General features: G+C 52.6%; 1 protein-coding gene across 5 annotated transcripts in view; it reads left to right on the top strand.

Moving 5' to 3' along the window:
* Positions 1-17,645, top strand: part of FARP2 (FERM, ARH/RhoGEF and pleckstrin domain protein 2) — a 119,082-nt gene that overhangs the window by 78,294 nt on the left and 23,143 nt on the right. For 3 of the 5 annotated variants that reach the window (XM_028105351.2, XM_028105353.2, XM_028105350.2), the window contains exons 14-18: positions 6,362-6,540; positions 11,206-11,295; positions 11,674-11,807; positions 12,242-12,332; positions 14,985-15,222. In XM_028105351.2, coding sequence (XP_027961152.2) covers positions 6,362-6,540; positions 11,206-11,295; positions 11,674-11,807; positions 12,242-12,332; positions 14,985-15,222 — 732 coding nt within the window. The remainder of the gene's footprint in view (positions 1-6,361; positions 6,541-11,205; positions 11,296-11,673; positions 11,808-12,241; positions 12,333-14,984; positions 15,223-17,645) is intronic. The other 2 variants (XM_028105354.2, XM_028105352.2) reach the window with 1 other exon arrangement.

Here is a 17,645-nt window from a genome sequence, read left to right as displayed (position 1 = left end):
GTGAGGACTTCTCTTTCTGTGTAGCACAGTGTAATCGTGTGATCGACACACAACAGTACTGCGGTGTCGGGTGCACAACAGTGATTGGACAAGTCTGGTCATGAGCCGTGCTCCCTGTGAGTATGGCTGCCACCTGCCCCCATACAACCTCCTCACAGTCCCATTGACTGTATTCCCCCTGCTTTCCTTTTCATCCCTGTGACAATTAACACCAATTTTTAAAACAGTAGTAATGGTAGATGGATGGACAATAAAAGTAAGACATCAAACAGTTGAGGGGGAAACCTATAGATCTCTTGGCTAAGTCATTCCCCTCTTTGTTGTTCACAAAGTCCTTTTTGAATCACGCCACGTTTGGTTTTCGGTACAAGCTCCACCACGGGCAGCCTTGCAGGAGTCGCCGTGAACACCCCTCACGCTGTGGCCGTGATCACGTGGTACCCACACAGCATGGGAGCCATGTCCCCCTGTGCCGTGTGTCTGTGACATTCGATGCCAGTGCCTGTGGTCTTCAAGGTACGCTTACTCCCTCCTGGTTCGTGGAACATCACAAAGAAATCCATTTCTAGAACAATTACATCACACGAAAATGTGAACATTGTTTCAGGTGCTTACAGTTGAGAATTTTAGATGGGTTTTCAGGACCATAGGGTCACTCTGCCGGGGTTTTGCTTTGGCCTTTGTCCTGAAGTTACGGAGCTTGTCACAGCTGGGGTGCAGGTGGCCACGTTGGCCCCTCTCCATGCCGTGGCTGTGCCCAAGGTGTCCCGGGGCTCTACCCGCCCCTAGGAACTGTGGAGAAAAGGAACTAGCGCTTCCTTATGCACTTAATTTATTCATTCTCTACAGAAAACAGTGATGTCGCCTGGTCTGTGGTACTTAGAAAATTTGTTTTCACTGAAATTGCCATATAAATTCTCAGATATGTACTAATTCAGAATTCAATTGTTTATTCAATAAAATAAGGAAATGTTTACTATGAACTTTTAATGGACTTTTTAGCTTCCTTTCCCTCTTCTTGTTTGTAGTTTCAATTTACATATATTAAAGATTGTCTCGCATATTAAATGAATCCCTGAAACAGCTACGTATTGTTTTTACAACCTCTTCACTGACGCCTTTCACTTCATAGGCTTCTGAGCAACAAATAGGCACCGTGACGTTGTACAGACCATCTTGCCTCAGGTGTGGACAGTGACGTCCCTGTGGAAGGCCAGCAGGGGAAGGTGCCGTGCGTTTTCAGTGTTAGCGCTCTCTCAGGGCTGTCCGCTCAGGCCCGACAGGTGCGGCCAGCGTCCTGGGGGGGCCGTGTTCTACTGCTCTGGCCCCACACCGTGCCTCTGAGGTGGTGGCCCAAGATGGTGCTGTTTGCAGTGTTGGGGATAAACGTGGTCCTTAAGCTCATAGTGAACATAAAACACTTGCTGTTGGCTTCTTAATTCTGAAGGTGAGAACATTGTTGCCTTCCCTACCCCTGTCAGCTAGAATCTACCCTATCAAATCTCCGACGCAAAGCATAGCCGCTGCTCACATTCTGACCAGGTCTTTACCCCAATTCTGAACTTGAGTTTCCCACTTGGCCAACACAAGCGTTTGCTGCCTCCACACTTCTCCAGCCCCACTCAGGCCTTGGAGCGTGGTGGATACTGCCCCTACCTCCTGGTCAGTGGCTGCTGCCAGCCCTGAGGGGGCAGGTACCAGGCCTCTCTGGCCGCTCTGAGCAGCACAGGCACCTGGGAGCGGGTGTTGGTCTCCCCCAGGGATTCACGGTGCCCAGCACGCAGGGCAGCCAAGGTGGGAGGCACCTGGCAGTGTGCTCCTCCTGGAGCTCAGTGTGTGCCCTGTCACACCCCAGAGCAGGGTGCTGTCAGCACAAACTCCCCAGAACCCTGCACAGTGATCTCTTCCCCACTTGGGCAGTGCATCACGGGCATGGTCCATTCCCTCCCACAACACGCAGTCCCTGCTCCCTGCCCGGTGCCCCCACTCGGGGTGAAGTAGTAACGAGTGATTCCCCAAGGAGATATTTCATTAACAAACCCAGATTTCAAGAAACTGCTCAAAAGCATTTCTTTTTTCCATCCCATCTCTGGGTTGACTGATTACGAGGGTAAAAACTGGATGACTCTTACTTTTTAATTCTTTTAACCCAGATTACGTTTCTTTCCTGACAAGCATCACCTGCAGATTCTTCAGTTTCTTGGGATGGTTTGTTTGGGGTACCTTGCCCCCTTCCCCTCCCCCCCGTTGCTCCGCCAGTTCTGAAGCCCTGTAAACAAGATGTGTCCTCTATTAGAACCCACGTGCAGGTGTGCAAGGGACTCCACACCTGCAGGCGCTGATCTGGACAGACGGCCCAAGGTGTGACTGTGTTGTAGGCTAGAACACATACTTTCCTTAATAAGGAAAGAGTCTTATTTATTCCTTAACAAGGAGAGACTGAAAATGCTTCCTGGGGGCACCGTGTGTGTTGATGTCACCCTCTGAACTTCGGGTCACCACAGCCACCCCCACACCCCGAGGCCCCTGTGTGCCAGGCACCTGCTCACAGCCTTGTGGGTGTGGCCGTGGGTGAGCCCCCCAGCGCCCTGGAGAGGGCACGGCACAGGTCAGACCCTGCTCTGCCATTTGGCAAGTGGCAGAGATGAGGCAGAGGAGACCTGCAGTAACAGAGGAACTAGTAGCCCTGTGTACCAGCCATTTTTCTTCCTCCCACTTTTATTTTTGCGCCAGATTTTGGGTAAAAGTGACTCGTGACATCCTAGTCCAAAAGTGGAACCAGACGTGGTTTTCTGCTAAGTTGTTAAGTTCACATTTACCTGGGTTCTTGGTACAGTTTAGCTTTTTCCTCTTACAGAATTAACGACCCATTGTTCTAGCCAAAGAGGAGTTTCTAGATCTTACTTCAGACTATTGTGTTCAGACTATCATGTTAACCTTCAGACTTGACCTTGAATTTTCCAAACCAAAGCTGATTCTTCTTCCACCTCAGGCAAAATTTTCAAGATTATTTATTACAGAGTTTTGAAAAAGAATTTAATGGTATGAAATGAAAATAAGCTTAAATTTTGCTCTGTGATACTGATCTTTCACCACCTAGTTAGGTGAATAAAGTGAAGGTGAACGCGGAAGGATAATACTGTGCTTTTTAAAATGACATTTCAAAAATTATAAGACAAATACTTAGAAACTTTTGAAAATAAAATCACCTGTCAGAATTGCTTACTGTTGACAGTTTGGAATGTTTTAAATGTGTGTCCTTGAAGATGATCAAACCTTCTAACTTGCCCCTTTGGGTGCAGAGCCTGTCTTGAACCACGGGTTGGAAGGTGTGGACCCCCTCCAGCAGGAATGTGGAGTTCAGTAGAACAGAACTACCATTTGTGTCTATCAATTTCAAATAATTTGATGTTGGAAATTGAAGAATTTCCAAAAATTCCTCAACCACAGGTAAAGGAATCGGTCATTCTTGATACCGCAGCGGGACGTAGAGCACCACCTTTGTGTCTAAGTGGATTTGATGGTAGGGACTCTCGTAATTCAGAAAAATATTCTTGCAATTTTTTGGTAGAGGACCTTGGACACAGGAGTCTGTTCTTACAAATAATATTAAGATTCTTTCCATGGCAGTTAAGGCTAAATGTATTCTGTGGTATCTAAAACGATGTTTAGCATTTTAAAAATCCTAAGACCTGCATTCTGGTGTGCATTGTCCGTGTTGACAGGGTTTTCTGCGGCAGGGAGCTTCTGACATCAGTGCCCTTGCACACCCACCGCCACATGCGGTGCATAGCAGCCGTCCTCAAGCACCACTGACTTCTGCCTCCCCAGGAGCGCACAGCTGCAGAGCCACGGCCCACACCTGGGTTCTCCATGCAGACTTCACACATGTGGTATTAAGGCTGACCCACACAGGATAGGGCATGGAGCCGTGGGTGCACACACTGAACAGCCTCGAGTGTAGACGGGCTACATGCTTATGCACTTGCTTGAAATCACATCTCCCCACAGATTTACTTTGTCTGGTAGGATCTGTGTTTACATAATATGAAGTAGATATGATTTATGTTTTGCTGTAGCTGACAGATTTAATAAAAACAAATGTTTAATGGCAGTTTGTGGTACTTTTTAATCTATTCACTAAATTATGAGTTGATGATTTTTGTGACGTGTCTGCAGTGATCATATCAAAGATGATATGAACCTTTGAACCTGTGAACTTTGAACCTCCCTAGAAGCACAATAGTTTATTCCAAATGAGCAGTCTATCCTGAAGGGTTAGCTCCTTTCACAAGTTCATCACCAAGGGGCCATTTATTGGAAGCTGCATTCTCTAATTCGATGGCCTGATGAGCCCGCACCAGCCATGGCCTGTTTGCTGGCCCCATGGCCTGTGGAACCCGTTCCCAACGCTTCAGTGGGGACCACCTCCTCGAGCTCCACCTTCTGCACTTTAACATAAAGTCAAGTTGGCAGCCAATTTTTGGGAAACTGTCCATTATTAACTTGCAGGACTGCCCGTCTTCAAGGGAGGCATTATGTGGGGCACTGGGGAACAGTGAACTTAGCTTATTTTCATAACCAGTAAGTGTAAACATCGGGTTGCATGCTTTGAATGGTACAATTGAAAAATAAGATCTGTTGCTAGTAGCTTCTGGACTTTTTTCTGAATTCTCCATGTGTAAAAATATCTCACTGCACAATTCTGGGCCTATTCAGGACAAAAAGGGTTTGGAGTATGAGTTGTAAGTAGCTCATCTTTGGAAACCCACCCCTTCCCCATGTAGGGAGTCCTCCACTCTGCAGGGACCAGCAGAGCCCTGGGCTCCTGCACTCCATGTGGGGCAGGGGAGACAAAGGAATTCCGTGTGATTTTAAGGTTGCATAAATGTATAATAAAAGGTAGCATAGATTTAAGGTAGCATAAATGTATAATAAAAGCAAATTGTAATAAACTGGTTGTTAATAATTTCATACCCTTAACGTCCAGGTTTTCACTGTCGGTGTCTGCTCGTACTTTCACCCTGCGCAGTGGTGAGAAATCCCACAGGGAAGCTCTGTCATAGCACTGCGAGCGCACCTCCAGAAGCCCCTGGGTGGGACCCCTGACCGCACACTGCAGCCTTCCAGAGCTCCAGATTTGTCAATGTGAAAACAAGGACCGTCCCTGCAGCCCACTGGCCACGCTGCGGGGTCGCTGGCGCCGGTGCCCATGCCTGCCCCGTGAGCCGGTGCTCGGCACAGCGGTGTCCTCCAGGGAACTCCGCCGCACTAACCTGCCTGCATGCGTACATGCTTTAGGCCAAATAAGCCAAGTGTGGGTTTTCCAAACCGTCACTATAGGCGACTGTGTTTGAAGTCTGACTAAGGGTGTAAGATGATCGGGCTCTGAAGCCAGTGGTGGGTGGAGGGGAGGTGCCAGGGGTCCCGGTCCAGGTACTTCTGTGCCAGCACTGTGCACGCTCGCTCAGTCGTGGTCAGAAACCGTGGTAGTTGCAGTGTTAGAACGGCTCTGCGTTTGTAAACCTAAGGTAAATTTCTATTATAGGTAGCTTCTAAGCCAGTTAATTTCTTGGATAAAACTCTGCTATAAAGATATCTTTAAAACTTGGCATTGAACAATTACTGATTTCCCATAGAAAAGCATAGACTTAACTCTTGATAATTCCTTTAGTACAAAGCATGTAACGGAGTACGCCTCATCAGCAGCCGCCTTAGAACTAGGCCAAAATTTGGACTTCCTGCCTAGTCAAAAGCAAACTTTAAGAAGAAAAACAGTATTGGTTTTGTGGTATAATTCTAGAAAACCAATACAAAATCCTTATTCATTAAAAATTCAAAGTCAATAACAGTATGGTAACTTTACATGATCCCGTTTTTTGTTTTTTTTTTTAATGAGTGACGTGTGTGTCCTTAAGTCACACTTCTGTTTTTCAGGTATGTTAGCCCTGCTTTGACCCCTCAGGTCTAGCTTCCACAATCTGCCTTTCACTGAATGTGCAGGGACAGTGCCCCTGTCTGATCACACCTTCTGCTTTGCACGCTTTGTGCTGCTTATTTTTATCACGGTTGCGTCTTGTGTAGAGCAAAGGAAAACCCCTAGACACACTGAGCCTTGGGTATCCAAACCGCCTGTGGTTGGTCTCTGAAATTGGATTGGCCAGCCGCCAACCTGTTTTCATCTTACTGTGTGTCACATCGAGAATTTCATGTGATGGAGGTTTTGTTTACACACCTCCCAGAAGACGCCTGGTCGTAGCATCAGGCTAATGTTGGCTGAAGCGCGGTAAGAATTGGTGTCTGGCCAGCGTGGCGGCCCTTTCTCATTTCTTGCTCCATCCCCTGCCCCGTTCAATTCCAGGCCTTTCCATGGAGAGTCCTCAGCTTTCTCCCTCCACCCGGAAGAGCCCACTGAGCCTGAGCCCTGCGTCTCAGGTGACTCTGGGCCCAGCTGGGCAGGGCTTGTGCCCCCTCCTGAGCCCTGCCCTTAGCGACGCTGGCGGAGCCAGGATGGACGGCGAGGAGGAGCTGAAGCACAAGGTGGGCACTGCCCCAGCAGGCGGGTTTGCTGCTGGTGGGCCTGGTTTGCAGGGATACCTGAGCGGGCAGGGCAGGCTCTGCACGGGGTGTGCTGGCTCCACCAGTGAAATCTGTCCTGAGAGCCGCACCTCACCTGGGACTTCTCAGCTCCCTTCCTTATTCATTTAATGGCAGTTCCTGGCACCTATGGGTTCAAGTGGGGATGTCGGGGGGGAATGGCCGGGCCTTGGGGGAGCCTTCAGCCTCCTGCCTCCCTCCCTTGTTGGGCAAGGGACAATCTTCTTGAACAATCAGGTTTTTGGGAGGAGAAGGCTTGGGTGCTAAGGGAGGGTGACCAGGGACCCCATCTTGTTGGGCTCATGGGTGAGTGGGTTCTGAAAGAGGGTGCGGGCTGGGTGGGGGGGTCCATACTGGGGAGTGTTGTAGCAGGGCAGGAGGATGTGTGAGGTGTGTGTGATCGTGGTAGAAAGTTGAGGCGATGCCCACAGGTTTCTCTTTGCTGTCAGGGATAGGAGTGAGGGCACACACTGGGAGGCTGGCAGGTAGGAGGGCCCGAGCTCGAGGAAGAGATGTTGGCAGAGGCAGTGGCACCCATCGTGTGGTCGTCCCCATTCTCCCGGCCCGTGCCTCCTGCCTGAGTGGTGGCGACACAGATAAGGCAGCCCGGGGAAGGCAGCTCGGGGAGAGGGCACACAAGAAAGGACAAAGGGGCCAGGCATTTGGAGGTTTGGGAAAGAGTGGTTGAAATACTGGGCTGTGGACTGGGGCAACCCAGGGGGCATCTGTCCCCCTGCACGGAAGCGATGGGGGGGTCCCTGAGGAGCAAGATGGCAACAGTAGGTGGGACCCCACCTCACAGGCTTCTCATGACAGAGAACGCCCTGTCATGCCGTGGGTTTCATCCTGAAGTGGCCAAAGAGTGAGTCAAGCCAAGGGCCACTGTGTGGGGGACACGTGAGCTTCCCTGAGAAGTGGGGTCATCCGTGGGAGGGGACTGGTGAGCCCTCTGAGCACACACTCCTTCCTGGGCCCCACTTCGGAGAGAGCAGACCCTGAGCCAGAAGGCGTGCTCTCCTGTGAGGTGGCCCAGCGAGGACGGGGTCCCAGGGCCCCGGCTCCATGTGAAGGGCCTGCAGCCCTCACCCCTCAGGCCTCCAACCTCATTGAGCTGGCTGGCAGAGGTGGTCCCTCGGACGCTATATTTGGCAGCAAGACAATTGGGTTGAGGCTGTTTTTATTTATTTACTTTGGGAAACCTAATGACCATCTATTTAGTTCACTGTTACTTTAGTGCAAAAACAAAATGGTTAGAAAGCTGTATAAAAAACTAAATTTTAACTTGTACTTTACTACGAGAAATAGTCCTTTAGGTGGTTCTGTAGGGTAATGACTTGAAACACCAGAGGGTCACCAACCAGGGTCATGGTGGATGGCCATGGCATTTACATCCAGACCAGGCCTCAGAGAAGGAGCCTGGGGGCTGCACCACAGGCACCTCACCAAGCCGTGGCTGGGCCCAGCGCACAGGGATCCCAGGCTCGCCGCCCGCCGCCCCCCCCCCCTTTTAGCTCCCCCTGCCGCCTCCTCTCGCCGACAGCACTGCTTCATGATTTCCAGCTCCTCGCGCCGCCTGCCTGCCTGCCTGGGGCTGGCTGCACAGCAAAGGCAGCGGAGGGCGCAGGTGGGCTCCCAGACGGCCGGGGCGGCCTTTGCCCCAGCACTGCCCCACGCAGCCCACAAGCCAGCACTGAGACCACGGGCTTCAAGGCCGGTGAGCTGGCTGCGCTCCGTGCTGGCTGCAAGCTGGGCCGCGGGTGCACAAGGACTCCCTGCAGCTCGGGGAGCTCAGCACTGTGGGCCTTCTGAGCCTGCGTCTGGTTACTCGGCTGTGTGCCGACCCCTAGTCGGGAGCATCTGTGCCCATTTGTTTCCTGGCGTCCCTCCTCACCAGATTTCCAATAGAAATCAATGAGGACCAATGGTATTCGGAAGGTCTGAAGGCGGAGATGCCGCCTGCTTAGGGTTCTCGGGCTGCCTTCCGCGGGGAAAGTAGACTCTGCTCCTTGGCTGGTGCCGACCCAGCACCGCTGACCTGCCGCCCAGCTGGCCGGCCATGTGGCTCCCAGGGGACAGCAGTTGGGTTTCTGCTCTCCTGGGAGGTTCTCTAAGAGGTTTTCTCTGCACTGGAAACCAGCAGACCAGCCCTGGATACACAGGCCGTCCATGAGCGCTCCTGACCACCTTGTGGCCCCTGGGACGTGATTGTGAGCTCATCAGTGACACTGCCATGGCTGTGTTTGAGTGTTTCTCTCTGGGCACCTCACCCCCCACAGGAGAGGAGTGGGTCTAGAACCTCAGGGTGACCCTGTTTCTGCAGGATACACTCAGGGCTGAGGCGCTGCTTGGGACCCCATGCAGAGGGGACTGCAGTTAGGAAGCCGGCTGGCTGGCATGGATGCCCCGCCCAGAGCCCCAGGCCAGCAGTGTGCCCTGATGCACAAATCAGGGACACTTGGCTGCATGGGGGCCCAGAGCCTCCAGACCATGAATGTGGGCCTCTTGGGGCCGGCTCTGACCCCAGAGTGCTTGCTGGGAACATCAAGCTCCAGTAGAGATGTGACATTTTAAAGAGATTTGACTGAATTAGGATTTGAAAGAGTCATGTTTTCATAGTAAACGCCTAAATAGAAAGAACTGGAGAGCATGAAGGTTGCTGCTCTGTGGGGAGAGGACTGGCGCTCCAAGGATCGGGAGTGGACACTCCAAGATGCTGTCGGGACCCCAGCTTCATGAGACCACAGAGCAGGCCTTGGCTGCGAGGACAGAGCGGCTGTTGATTATTTGGGAAGAGTGGGTCACGTGGAATATTCCTTGGTGGGATGGACGGGACATGGCCATAGCTGTGGTCTCCAGGAGCACGCCTGTGTAATCACTGCGAGAACACTGCAACCTCTGGTAAACTTCACCTGGGGGCAGGGGGCACAGGGAAGAGGCGGCCCCCCAAATACCAGCCTCCAGCCCAGCCTCCCCTGTCAGCTTCTAGCTGGCATCGAAAGTCCATCCCAGACTGATGCAAACCTGACCCCTGACCTTCCTCCCCAAACCTATTACCTTGGGGACAGCAGCTTTTTCCCTTGGTTTGGGCCCCAAAACACAGTCCACCCTTGCCTTCGGACCTCCACCCACACCAAAACTTGACCTTGACACTGTGTTTGGGGTCCTGCTGTTCCCTCCCCAGCTGTGGAGCCGGGATGGCGCAGAGGCCTTCTGCTGAACCCCAGCCCCTCGTGCTGCTCTCAGTGCTGCAGCCAGCCTCATCCTGGGGACCCAGCGCACATGGATGTGCTCTGGTCCACCCCAGAGGACCTCCCTGCCTTTCCCACCAGTAACCAGCTCACTTATCTCTTGCTCCTCCCCTCATCCTTGACCTGCAGCCTGTCTCCCACTACCGGGCCGCCCTGTCTCCTCTGCTAGACGCTGTGGCTACCCCACGCCTCTGGGCCTCCACCCCAACCCCTTCTGCTTTTACTTCCATAACTGTCAGCTGCAGGGCAGGGACCTCTATTCCTGGGCATGTCCCAGGTGCCTATTTGGGGCTGGCACGTGCTCTGTGGATGTTTGCATTGTGGCCTCAGGGACAGGCAGCCCTAAGGTCCTCGGCCTGGTGGGGGAGCTACAGCGGAGCATGCCAGGGATAGAACAGGCCAGGTGCAAAAGGTCAGAGGAGGGGCCTTTGAGCGGGACCTTGACAGAGGCACTCCCTGAGGTGCTCAGGATGTGGAAGGGCCCTGCGGGGCCAAGACACAGTCCTGCCCCGGTGCAGCATGAGGCCTTTCTACTGCTGGAATGCCAAGAGCTGGGTGTGGTAGGGCCCACGTTCCGGGAGGCCCAGTGCAGCCCTTTCTCTTCTTGACTTGGCAGCCGGCATCTGAACATCAGGCAGAGGCCCCGACGGAGAGTTAAAAATTCCTAGGGCTGGGCCATCTCTGGCCCCACAATCAAAGTGTGTTAGCCAGCCTAGTGCTCTAACATAGGGTACAGTTAGAATGTACAGCGTTTGGCAGTTTTAATGACCTTTGGATGTTAGACTTAATCGTTTATAGTCACATATATGCACGTATACATATGCATGTATCTGTGTGTTAACCAGCTGCACCCCTGGCGGTGATATCAGAACAATAATTTCATCACAAAACCAGTAATAAGCTTCAATAATAGATGTTGATGTTTGAAAAGTGAATTTTTTCCTCAGAAAGAATAACATAGGGACGCCTGGGTGGCTCAGATGGTTAAGCGTCTGCCTTCAGCTCAGGTCAAGATCTCAGAGTCCTGGGATTGAGCCCCATGTCGGGCTCCCTGCTCAGCAGGGAGTCTGCTTCTCCCTCTCCCTCTTCCTCACCACATCTTCCCCCGCCTCTTGTGCCTGTGTGCTCTCTCTCTCTCTCTCAAAATGAATACAATCTTTAAAAAAAGGGAATAACAAAATGAGAAAAACATGTGAGGGAGATCCAACTGGGTTTATATTTTTACTCAGAAGGAAATCCCTTCAGGAATTACGGATGAAAAGTGCATGATGATGTGAACTGGAGCAGAAGAAAGTGAGTGTTGTGAACGTTAGTGACGGACGTGACGGACACACGCTCATACGGTCTGTGCTTCTTGCAGAGCACGGCAGCAGATGAGGCCTATTTCATAGCGAAGGAGATTCTCGCTACAGAACGAACATACCTGAAGGATTTAGAAGTTCTCACTGTGGTATGAAACCTAAGTCCTTTATTACTTTGTCTTTTTTAATACTTCGTAAATCTAAACCAGAGCTAGAGGATCTCTCCTGAGAAGGAGCTCTTGACCGTCATGAGACGTACATGTTTATGGTCTGTTAAATATATTTGCCTTAAAGCATATCTAAGATCAGAATATTTCATCCAATTTTTTTATAAAACTAGAAGTATCCATTTGAAGCTTTTCCCCCAGAATTGTTTTCTTCTATTGTGAAAACGGGTGGTCAGCCAAGAGGATAGCTGTAGCACTGAGTGAGCTGTCCCAGTGGGGACTCTGGGGTCAGTGCTGGGTGTCCTATGGCTACAGACCTTCAGGGGCAAGGTCCCTCGGTCACCCTGACTCTTCCTGCAGTGGTTCCGCAGTGCTGTGGTCAAGGAGGATGCCATGCCTGCAGACCTGATGACCCTGCTCTTCTCCAACATAGACCCCATCTATGAGTTCCACAGAGGCTTCCTGCGTGAGGTGGAGCAGAGGCTGACGCTCTGGTAACACCCTGCACGCACAGGCGGCCCCTACGCTGGACCCCCACATGGGCAGCTCTACCCTGTCACTATCCCTGTTCTCAGGAACTTCCCAGCTTCAGAAACTAATTCACAAGAACCATTGTTTCATTGAAGTATATTTTTTAAACTTGTGGGAGGAGTAAACCTGTAACAGCCACTTTTATTCATCCTATTCCAGAAGAGAAAATGAAAGAAGTAAGTTAAAAGTAGATGATCCCCCCCCCTTTTTTTTTGGCTGATTACCATCTTTTAGAGAATGGTCAAATGATCATTTCTGTCAAATGTGGGCCTTCCACCTCAAGCATCTCATTGCCATTCTGCCTATGACTAGTACAGCCAGTCACACAAGCACCCATCGACATACGGCGCACAAGCTTTAACAACATCTTGACCATATTTGTCCATTTCTGCTCCAGGGAAGGGTCTTCCAGCACCCGTGCCACAGGTGGTCATCAACGAATTGGGGACATCCTGCTCAGGAACATGCATCAGTTAAAGGTAGCATGGGTTGGTATGATGACTCCACCCCTAGCAACTGACAGTGCAACTTCAGTGTTGTCCCCAGGATGGCTTTCCCCTCAGGACAGCATCGCCCCCAGGATAGCATTCCCCTCAAAACAGTTTTCTCCTCAGGACACTGTTTCCCTCAGGACAGCATTCCCTTCAGGACAGCATTCCCCTCAGAGCAGTTTTCTCCCCAGGACAGCATTCCCCTCAGGACTGCATCCCCCTCAGGACTGCATTCCCTTCAGGACAGCATCCCCCTCAGGAGAGTGTTCCCTCCAGCTCAACATTTCCCTCAGAGCAGTTTTCTCCTCAGGGCAGCGTCCACCCCATGACAGCATTCCCTCAGGACAGCATCTCCCCCCCGCCCCCCCAGGACAGTGTTCCTCTCAGAGCAGTTTTCTCCCCAGGACAGCATTCCCCTCAGGAGTTCATTCCCTTCAGGACAGCATTCCCCTCAGGAGTTCATTCCCTTCAGGACAACATTCCCCTCAGAGCAGTTTTCTCCCCAGGACAACATTCCCCTCAGGAGTTCATTCCCTTCAGGACAGCATTCCCCTCAGAGCAGTTTTCTCCCCAGGACAGCATTCCCCTCAGGAGTTCATTCCCTTCAGGACAACATTCCCCTCAGAGCAGTTTTCTCCCCAGGACAGCATTCCCCTCAGGAGTTCATTCCCTTCAGGACAACATTCCCCTCAGAGCAGTTTTCTCCCCAGGACAGCATTCCCCTCAGGAGTTCATTCCCTTCAGGACAACATTCCCCTCAGAGCAGTTTTCTCCCCAGGACAGCATTCCCCTCAGGAGTTCATTCCCTTCAGGACAGCATTCCCCTCAGAGCAGTTTTCTCCCCAGGACAGCATTCCCCTCAGGAGTTCATTCCCTTCAGGACAGCATTCCCCTCAGAGCAGTTTTTTCCTCAGGATAGCATCCCACTCCAGACAGCATTGCCTTGAGGATAGCATTCCCCTCAGAGCAGTTTTCTCCCCAGGTCAGTGTCCCCCACAGGACAGCATTCCCCACAGGACACTGTCCCCTCCAGGTCAACATTCCCCTTAGAGCAGTTTTCTCCTCAGGACAGTGTCCCCCTCAGGACAAGTTCCCCCTGAGGACAGCGTTCCCCTCAGAGCAGTTTTCTCCTTGGGACAGGATCCCCGTCCCAACAGCATTCCCCCAAGGACAGCATTCCCTTCAGCTCAGCGTTCCCCTCGGGTGTCTGTTCCCATCAGGACAGCTTTTTCCTCAGGACTGCCTTTCCATTAAGACTGCAAACTGTCAGGACAGTCCCCTCAGTTGAACCTCCCCCTCAGGACAGCATGAGAGGTTGTAGGTGCTACAGGCTGACTGCTGATCTGTGATCCACAGTGGGACGTCAGCCCCCGCCTTACCAGTCCGTATGCACTTGTTGCCCCCCTTGCTGAGCTCACCAGCCTGCAGTGGGATGTGCAGAGCCCGTCTAGGCTGGCGTTGGGGTTTCTGTCCATATACCTGCTGGCTCATAATTCAGGTTTTTTTCCTCAGAGGTGATAGGGCTCCCTCAAGTAAAGTGCCAAGGAAAGTACAAACAATGTTTGTCAGCGACATGGCAGAAGCAAGATGTCTTCTCATTAGGACCAGTTGTCACATGTGTTGAAAACAATGGGGCCAGCTGTGATTTCACTGTTCAGGGGTCTTACTCTGGCTAAACAGACCTGGGACAGGCCTGCCCCACCTGTGTGTTCATCCTGGGGCAGCCCTGCGGGGCATCCTGCCCAGAAACTCAACCCCACTCGCACTTCTCTGGGTTCCCAAGCCCTCATGGCCACTCAGCAGAGTGGCTGCCACCCCCAGCCGAGGCCTGTTGCACCTTCTACCCAATCCAGCCAGACTTCTGACTTACTCATAGGCCCCATTCCATTCCTAGAAACCCAAAGGCCCCACAAGATCACTCAGTTGTGTCTTCAGAGAGCCCTGCTCAGGGCCCCCTTTCTTAACCTGAGATTTTTTTTTTGTTTTCTCAGCCAGGTGGTAAATTAGTCATTTCTATCTATTCCAAAAGCACTTGCACAAATTTAAAAATTCACACAAACCTCTTTGAGGACATCATACCACAGATGTTATGTTTAGTAATATTAGTAAAACAAATTGATTTCATATTAAAACCTTCCAGGAGGTAAGGAGGGATTGGTTGGGTTTAATATCTGTATAATATCAGAATCCATACACATGTGTTCTTGGATTCGTGCTGTACAAATGCTGGGACTGATGATTCCCTCTCCGATAACTGGGTCAAACACCCGCTCTGCTCTGCATGTAGGTGGGGGACGTGCAGCCTCTGCAAGGGCTGAGGGCAGAGCCAGAGCATGATTTGGTTACTCCCCACCGAGCACCGCTCACTGGGTCCTGTGAGGCGGGTTCCAGCCCTCTCAACGTCAGCCCTTCGTCTGTCAAGTGGGGATAAAGGCCTGTGTGCACCCAGCACGTGGGGTGGTCACTGGCTGTGGATGAGCCCTGCCCTCCCGTCTCACACCTGCTGGGCCGTTCTTTTCTGTCCGGCCCCGTTGGGGGTTCCGGCCAGTGTGTGACCTCCACGCTGGGAAGGCTGTCCAGCGGCTTGCCAGCCGGCCCCCCTCTCCCACGTCTCCCATCCTAAAGTCCCCCCCCCTTGTGCCTCCACAGGAGTTTACCAGCTACTTCCAAAGGCATGATGAAGTCCTGACAGAACTGGAAAAGGCCACCAAACGCTTTAAGAAGCTAGAGACAGTGTACAAAGAGTTTGAGCTCCAGAAGGTCTGCTACTTGCCCCTTAACTCCTTCCTGCTGAAGCCCATCCAGCGGCTGGTGCACTACCGCCTGCTCCTGAGCCGGCTGTGTGGGCACTACGCGCCTGCGCACCCTGACTACGCCGACTGCTGCGGTGAGTGTGGGAGCTGGGCCCCTGCCGCCCCCCACCCCCCGGGGCTGCCCTGGCCGCGTGGTTAGGAGCCTGGGGGGCCAAGGGCTGGGAGCCAGCGTCGCCTCGGGGCTGGGGCCCGCCAGGGCTACCAGGTAGGACCTGAAGGCTTTGGCTTCCTTACGTGGGAAGCACAGCGTGCGAGGCCTCACCCCAGAAGGGCCCAGTACCACGGTGGTCAGGGCTGGCCTCGGCCCTCCCCTCCCCTCCCGCTGGTGGAGGGAGCGGGTCTGTGCCTGTCCTCTGGCCCTAACCAGGGCAAGGCCCCTCTCGGCGGCACATCTGCAGTGTAGGGAAGGACTCTGGTCACCTTGGAAGGGAGTGGCCTTCTACTCCGAGGGGCCCTCCACAGCACCCCCTACCCCCCCCCCCGCCACCCAGTGCACTGGGGGTGGAGAGCAGCTCTCAGAGTGACCTGCCGCTGTGGGCGTTTCTGTCCTCAAAAGCTTGGCTCTAAAACAACCATTTGGGTCACAACGGCCTGTTAGAAGTTTCTGATCTAGACGGACTTGGTCATTTTTTGTGTTAAAGAGACAAAGGAATAAACCCTGACCTTTTAAGCCTCCAGAGGATTTCTAGTTGTGTACATCTAGTGCCAGAGGTTTTTCCAAGTAAGTCTACCACTGTCATTAAAAGATGAAAGATGACTTAGCTTCTCCTTCTAGCTGGTCTCCCCTAAAGGGGAGAAATAAGATGCTTTCTGATGGGTCATCTGACATCTTCCTTTCTCATCATTTTAAAAGCAAGTGTTTTCTGTCTGCTAAGTAAGAGGAAGGATAAAATTGTCAGAAATACTTCCAGGCATTTTAAGGGATATCTGAAGAGTGGGGCATTTACAAACCTCCCGCTGGTGGCGGGGCGGGTGCTACAGGCCGAGGGGAGGCGCGGGGGCGGGGGGGCGCCAGTGCGAGCGGAGAAGGCTGGGCCCGCTTGCCTCTGGTGGGTTCCTCCTTAGTAGGACCCAGCCTGTAGGCTGACGCAAGACCCCAACGAGGGTGCATTTCTGAACGTGCTGTGTGGACTGTGAACACAACAGAGGGTTGATAACTCAACAGCCTAGATGGGTTTGCTGCAGAGCCTGGCTGCCTCCAAGCCCTGGGAAAGCCACCAATGGGGGCCCCTTCCCACCTGCTCCCCTACCCATAGGCTTCAGGGAAAGCTTGAGTTTGAACCTACTGGGCAAAAGGGGGTACCTTTAGGTTGGGGCTTTGAGGAGGTGGCTTTGCATCATTGTTTTATCCTTAGTTCAGTGTTTCCCAGGGGCAGTGCCTGGCGCAGGCCAGGTGCCAAGCATGTTGATGATCCTTCAACAGGATGTTGGATCCGTGGAGACCCAGGTGCAGGTGGGCCTGGGGACATCAGTCTGGCATCAGGTGGGGAGTGCATCTCCAGCTTCCAGCAGCTTCCAGTGCCAGTGCTGGGGCAGTGCGAGCCCATGTGGCAACCAAGACCTCCGGCCCCACGCTCCACGCACATGTGGTGGCTGAGTGGTGCGGGGTGCTGTCCGAGGCAGACACAGGCTAGGCAGCCCGTGGTGGACAAGCAGAGCAAAGCGAGTCTCTGCCTGACCTCGTGTCCAGACTTGAGTGGGGCCCTGAAGGACAGCAAGGCCAGGTGTGGCAGGAGCTCAGGAGTGTTCCCAGAGCTGACCCTGGGTGTCAGCCCTGTGGGAGCATCCCTGGGGCTCTTACAGTGGTCCACCTTATGGAGGAATAACTCGCCATAGCATGTGCTTTCTTATCTTTCTCCTCTTAAAGCCGTGAGGCAGGTGTCCTCACCCCACTGGGGGCAACCAACTTGCGGGGGCGGAGCCGAGGGGCAGACGTTTCCTGCTGCGCCTCTTGGGACAACCAGGCACTGTGGCCAGGGTGTCGGTGGGGGTCCTGGCCGGAAGACAGCAGGTTCTCTGATGTGGTCATTGTGCTCCGGCCGAGCAGCTGACCCCAGTGTGGCCTGGTCAGGACCGCGCAGACCACTCTCCATGCCTGTGTTCCGTCTGCATGAGTTCCCTTTCTGATTAGAAACCTTCATATCTGTACTGGCACTGTAAGATCAGCACCTGTTCCTCCATTCGAGGAGAGAAGTACAAATGTTTTAAAGATGCAGATTATTTAGCCTCGAAACTACAGTCGGCAATTCTCCCAAAAGAATACTGCTGCGCCCAGAACATGAGTTCTTCACAAAGACTGTTCTCTTCTTACCGAGCTTGAGTGTCAGCTAGTCCACCGTTTGGGCTGAATAAGTCCAAGTTTCGGGTCAACTGCGGGGGCCCCCACTTGCTGCACTGGCAGCTGAAAACCAAGGGTGGCAGTCCTGTGAGGAGCTGGGAGTAGAACGTTCCTTGAATTAAACCTGCCTTTTAAAATGCGAGTTCCTGTCCCAAACGA

The sequence above is a fragment of the Eumetopias jubatus genome, unplaced genomic scaffold (genome assembly GCF_037043125.1).
Source record: "Eumetopias jubatus isolate StellerSeaLion01/CBP00866 unplaced genomic scaffold, mEumJub1_p1.0 scaffold_3, whole genome shotgun sequence".
Classification (NCBI taxonomy): Eukaryota; Metazoa; Chordata; class Mammalia; order Carnivora; family Otariidae; genus Eumetopias; species Eumetopias jubatus.
The sequence above is the reverse complement of the archived record's forward strand: the minus strand, read 5'-3'. Positions and strand labels throughout refer to the sequence as shown.